Below are 5,844 nucleotides of genomic sequence, written 5' to 3'. Positions count from 1 at the left end.
CCAACTTCCGAAATCAAAATCCGACCCCGATATCAAAAAGGCCTCTCCCGGTCAAACTTTCTAAAAATCATCCAATTTTCCAACTTTCGCCAATTGATGCTAAAATGACCTACGACCCTCCAATTCAACATCCGAACACACCCCTTAGACCAAAATCACCCTACGGAGCTATTGGAACTGTCAAAACTCTATTCCGGAGTCATTTTCATATAGTTCAAACAAACTACATCGATTCATACGACTTAAACTTCCATTTTAGGGACTATGTGTCCCATAACACTCCGAAAGCAAAAACAAATCCTCCCAGCAAGTCACGTAACCACAACATGAAATAGAGGGAGCAATAAATAGGGGTTCGGGGCTACTAATCTCAAAATGACCGGCCGGGTCATTACATCTTCCCCCTCTTAAAACAAATGTTCGTTCTCGAACAAGTATAAAGATATACCTAGAGTGGTGAAAAAATGAGGATAATGACTGCGTATATCATGCTTGGTCTCCCAAGTTGCCTCCTCGACCGGATGACCCCTCCATTGAACCTTCACACACACGATGTTCTTTGACCTCAACTTTCAAACCTACCTGTCCAAAATGGCCACTGGCTCCTCAACATAGGATAGATCCTTGTCCAACTGGACTGAGCTAAAATCTAACATATGAGACGAATCGCCGTGATACTTCCGGAGCATGGAAACATGGAATACTAGATGAACTTCAGAGAGACTAGGTGGTAGTGAAAGTCTATAAGCCACCTCCCCTACCCTATCAAGAATCTCAAAAGGCCCGATATACCTAGGGCTCAACTTGCCCTTCTTTCCGAACCTCATAACACCCTTCATGGGCGAAACTCAGAGCAAGACCCGCTCCCCAACCATGAATGCAATGTCATGAATCTTCTGATCCGCATAACTCTTCTTCCTGGACTGGGCTGTACAAAGTCGATCCTGAATCAATTTAACTTTTTCCAAGGCATCCTGAACCAAGTTTGTACCCAATAGCCTAGCCTCGCCCGGTTCGAACTAACCAACTAGAGACCGGCACCGTCTACCCTACAAAGCCTCATATAGTGCCATCTGAATGCTTGACTGATAATTGTTGTTGTAGGCAAATTCCGCAAGTGGCAAGAACTGATCCTAAGAACCCCCAAAATCAATCACACACGCACAAAGCATATCCTCCGATATCTGAATAGTGCACTCGGACTGTTCGTCCGTCTGAGGGTGAAATGTTGTACTCAACTCCACACGAGTACCCAACTCATACTATACAGCTCTCCAGAACCGTGATGTAAACTGCGTACCCCGGTCAGAGATGATAGATACCGGTACACCATGAAGCCCGACGATCTCATGAATGTAAACCTGAGCCAGCTGCTTCGAAGAGTAAGTAGTAACCACAGGAATGAAATGAGCTGACTTGGTCAATCTATCCATAATCCCCCAAAATGCATCGAACTTCCTCTGGGTCTGTGGGAGCCCAAAAACGAAATCCATAGTGATCCGCTCCCATTTCCACTCTGGAATCTCTAACTTCTGAAGCAACCCACCCGGTCGCTGATGCTCATACTTCACCTTCTGATAATTTTGGAAACGAGCTACATATTACACTATGTCCTTCTTCATCCGCCTCCACCAATAGTGCTGCCTCAAATCATGATACATCTTTGCGGCATTTGGATGAATGGAGTACTGCAAACTGTGAGCCTTCTAGAGAATCAACTTATGCAAACCATCTACATTAGGCACACATAGCCTGCCCTGCATCCATAATACACCGTCATTTCCAATAGTGACCTACTTGGCATCATCGTGCTGAACTGTGTCCTTAAGGATAAGCAGATGAGGGTCCTCATACTGACGCTCTCTGATACGACGACGAGCGCAAAACCGGTGTATAAAACTTAGGCTCACTAGTCGAATAAAGTATAGAAAAATATCGTATCCACAGGGATTGGATTTAAACAGTGTTTTCGTAGCTTCTAGTTTAATTGCTATTCAAGACGATCGACAATTAGATTTGTGTGATTTAAAGCTAAAATTTTACAAATAGTCTAAACTATTGACTAATGACAATCACAACAATGAGTAAGGAAGATATCAATGAGAGAAAATAGGGATTGATTGGATAGGTGCAAGATAAATGTCTAAGATTTAACTCTAGTTAATTCACTTTTAATGTTCAAATGAGTCTCTCGAATTCACTCAATTATTAGTTCAATCGTTTAGTAGAAACTCCTCTCTCGATTAAGTCTCAACCTCACAATATGAACCAATTTAAGTTCAGTGAAGATATGCAAGAATTCGTAGTGGATTGGTCTTTAGAAGAACCTCTCTCAATTATCCTCCTAACTAGGGTTAAACAATAATACAATTAGCCTCTTTTGATTACTAAGAAGAATTGATGAACTCAACCAACACGATAATGCAACTATGTCACAAGTTTTTCCTTTCTTGATTACATGAACATGTGAAAATAGGTGCAACAATTAAAACACCAAAAATAATTCAATACATACAAACTAGAGTTAATAGCCCACACCAAATATCAATACACCAAATCCATCAATCCCTAAATTGAACTACTCCGTAGATATGGAGTAATTCATCACAAATAAGTTTTAGTTAAAGGAAATCATAAACGATCCAATCTGTTGTCTTGAGTGAGGATTGAATGATGAAATCCATGTGCTCTTGCTTCTACTACTTCTCCTTAGCCTCTTTAGGTCTTAGATGTGTCAAAAGTCCCAAAAATACCATTTTCCATGTATATATACCAAGTAGGGTCGGGCCCAAACGAACACACCTTCTTCTACGCGAAATAGGACTCTTTCCGGAGTTGGACGTGCGCGGCCACGCACCTGGGTGGGTGCTCGCGCATATGGCCGCAAACTTTGGGTGACGTCCTGTTCGATTTTTTGTTTCTCCCATTAAGTGCACTAGTTTCTGTTGATCCCTGAACTCAATCCCAACTTAATCCTTGGGCTTTTACTCAGACTTCAAAGCTCCAAAATAGCATGAATTCATGCCACAACATCTACATAGCTTGGAATCATTCCTACAAGGCATAAAACACATAATTAGTGCAAAACACTAGCGATTAAGGCTCAAACTCAATTAAAGTGCAGTAAATTAGAGTGTGATAAACAACTAAAACACGCAATTATAGCATACCATCAACACCCCACACTTAAACCATTGCTCGTCCTCGAGCAATCAAACTACACTTTATATAGACACGACCTATTACACAACTCCCATAACTCATCATACCAAGAATATTTAAAATACAACATCCTAGCCTCAACATTTGACTCGCAAGTACCACACATTATTTATATCTCACTCACTTACTCTAACCTAGAGGTCAACGACATTACTTTTCCTTCACGAATCAGGTGCCCTCACAGAACAATAGAGAGTAGTTCCACACACCATAGAAACTAAGAACAATTAGGAACTCAAGATTGGAAGAATTTGCTCACTCTCATAAACAACATTCATATGCAACAAAAGATGAACTATAGGCTTACCCGTAGTGTACTACTCTACTAATTCGAGCTCATTCAGTCAAGGATCAAGTAGGACTTTATTTGGTTGTAATGTAGGCTGCGGGATGGGTAAGATACATTTAGATATAAGAGTGACTACACCTCCCTAAGCACTTTAATAAATCAAGACTCCACCTTCACATCCATATATATTAACTCCCAACTTCTTTAAGCACTATTACATCAAGAGTTACCACCTATTAGTGAATAATTTTCACAAAAATACAACTATAGTTTTTTTTTTCTTTTTCAATTTAAGTTGCTCTTACTTTTTCAAAACAGTGCACTTGTCTCCTTAATTCATTAGTTCCACTCAAAATCCAAACCAATCACCCCACACTTTAACTTTTACACAGTTTATAACAATTTCAAGTGCTCATGAGAAGTAAATGGTTCAAATAGATTGTCAATTCAAACAAAAGGGTAAGGCTTGTAATTTGGTTGCTAAAGAAACAGGATTACAGGCTCAACGGGGTTAACTGCGATACATAGCAATTTGGTGGGTAATAGCATATAACTCGCTCAACAAAGAAATGCCTATATCTCTTCCAAGACTGAATAAAACTACTATTTCGCTTTGCAAGCACACGGGGAATGTTCTATACATCAAATGCAATGAACCTAATACACCAAAATCTCACACACACATGGCACATAACTCAAGATTGGATTATCAGCACACTCTAGTCAAAGCAGTTAAGCAAAGTTAAGAACATACAATTTAAGGTACTTCTACGAGAGTCAAAAAGTGAGCCTAAGCGTCACAACCAGAGCACTCACTATTCTCAAGGTATAACATAGTCAAGATATATTGCTTCCAATTAAAATCATAGCACAAGGTTTTCTACTCCTAACAAAACTAAAAACTAACTATACCCGATTCAAACAAAACCCCTAAAAAAGAACCGCGACACAAAGAAAAACTAAGGGAAAATTAATATACTACCTAACAAAAAAAATCTTTTTGTCTTTTTCTTTCGACTTTATCCCTCAAGAAACTTGTTGAATGATATCCATTGTTGGGAAAAATCAAAAAATTTAAAATTTTTATGGTTTTCCAAATATTTTTCTATCAAACTACTATAACTAAGCAAAAAAGAAATACATATACATACAACATATAAATATCCCCCACACCACACTTTAAGTTGTGGCATGTCCCTATGACACACAATTAAAAGGCATAAAGTAGAGAAAACTTCCCTGAATCTCTAGTCGAGGTGTGAGTCAAAGTCGGGCTATATTCTTCGTGCCCCCGAACTAGTGCACACATCCACGCGGACAACTTCTTCTCAGCCGTCTCGGGGTACACCCCACACTTGTCTTTCTCAATCACCGGGACCTTCTCTTTTGAGCTCTTCACCTTCCACTCAACACTTGCAGTTGGCTTCTCCTTTCTCACCCCCATCTCCGCATTCATCTCGAAAGTCACCATCTCCTCACCCACTCTAAGCATGCATTTTTTTATATTGTATATCTAATATTGCTCTGCCCGTTGCTAAGAATGGTCTTCCTAAGATAAGGGGAACCTCTTTGTTCTCCTCCATCTTCACCATAATGAAATCTACAGGAAATGCAAACTTATCTACCCGAACTAAGACATCTTCCACTATCCCCTCGGGTATTATAGTTGTTTGGTCTGCCAGCTGCAAAGATATTGACGCAGATTTTATCTCTCCAAGCTCATTCTCCAGCTTCCTGTAAATAGACAAAGGCATTAAATTAATTGAGGCAGCAGAATCACATAAAGATTTATCAAAATTAAGAGTGCCTAACGAGCAAGGTATTGTAAAACTCCCCGGATCTCCACACTTTTGTGGGAGTTTGTTTTGCAAGATTGCGCTGCAATGCTCCGTGAGATTGACCACTGAGGTTTCTTCTATCTTCATCTTCTTTGTAAAGATCTCATTCAAGAATTTGGCATAAGCTGGCATTTGTGAGAGAACTTCTATGAATGGCAAATTTACATTAACCTGTCTCAGCATATCTAGAAATCTCTCAAACTGCTTGTCCAGCTTTTCTCTATACAGATTTTGGGGAAAGGGTAGAGCAGGCATGTGCTCGCTCTCATTTCGATCTTCCTTTATCGAAGTTTCCTCCTTCTTCTATTTCTCAGCTCCTTCCTTGCCTTTCTTTTTCTTATCACCTTCAATTTTCAGCCTCTCCTCACTTTCTTTTTCAGGTACCACATCTTTTTGGACTGGAGTGGGATCTTTCAGTACTTGCCCGCTTCTCAAGGTCACATCATTCACTGTTTCTTTGGGATTTCTCTCGGTGTCAGCTGGTAGAGTACCTGG

At 40.0% G+C, this 5,844-nt stretch overlaps 1 protein-coding gene across 1 annotated transcript; it reads right to left on the bottom strand.

The window, feature by feature from the left end:
* Nucleotides 1-4,690: 4,690 nt before the first annotated feature.
* LOC138904728 (uncharacterized) lies at nucleotides 4,691-5,604 on the bottom strand. Its single transcript, XM_070193231.1, has 2 exons — nucleotides 5,137-5,604; nucleotides 4,691-4,708 (listed from the first exon to the last, which is right to left on the bottom strand). Exons 1-2 carry the CDS (start codon nucleotides 5,602-5,604, stop codon nucleotides 4,691-4,693), a joined length of 486 nt encoding a protein of 161 aa, XP_070049332.1.
* Nucleotides 5,605-5,844: the final 240 nt, after the last annotated feature.

This window comes from Nicotiana tomentosiformis, chromosome 2 (genome assembly GCF_000390325.3).
Source record: "Nicotiana tomentosiformis chromosome 2, ASM39032v3, whole genome shotgun sequence".
Lineage (NCBI taxonomy): Eukaryota > Viridiplantae > Streptophyta > Magnoliopsida > Solanales > Solanaceae > Nicotiana > Nicotiana tomentosiformis.
This window is presented reverse-complemented; position numbering and strand designations above follow the sequence as displayed.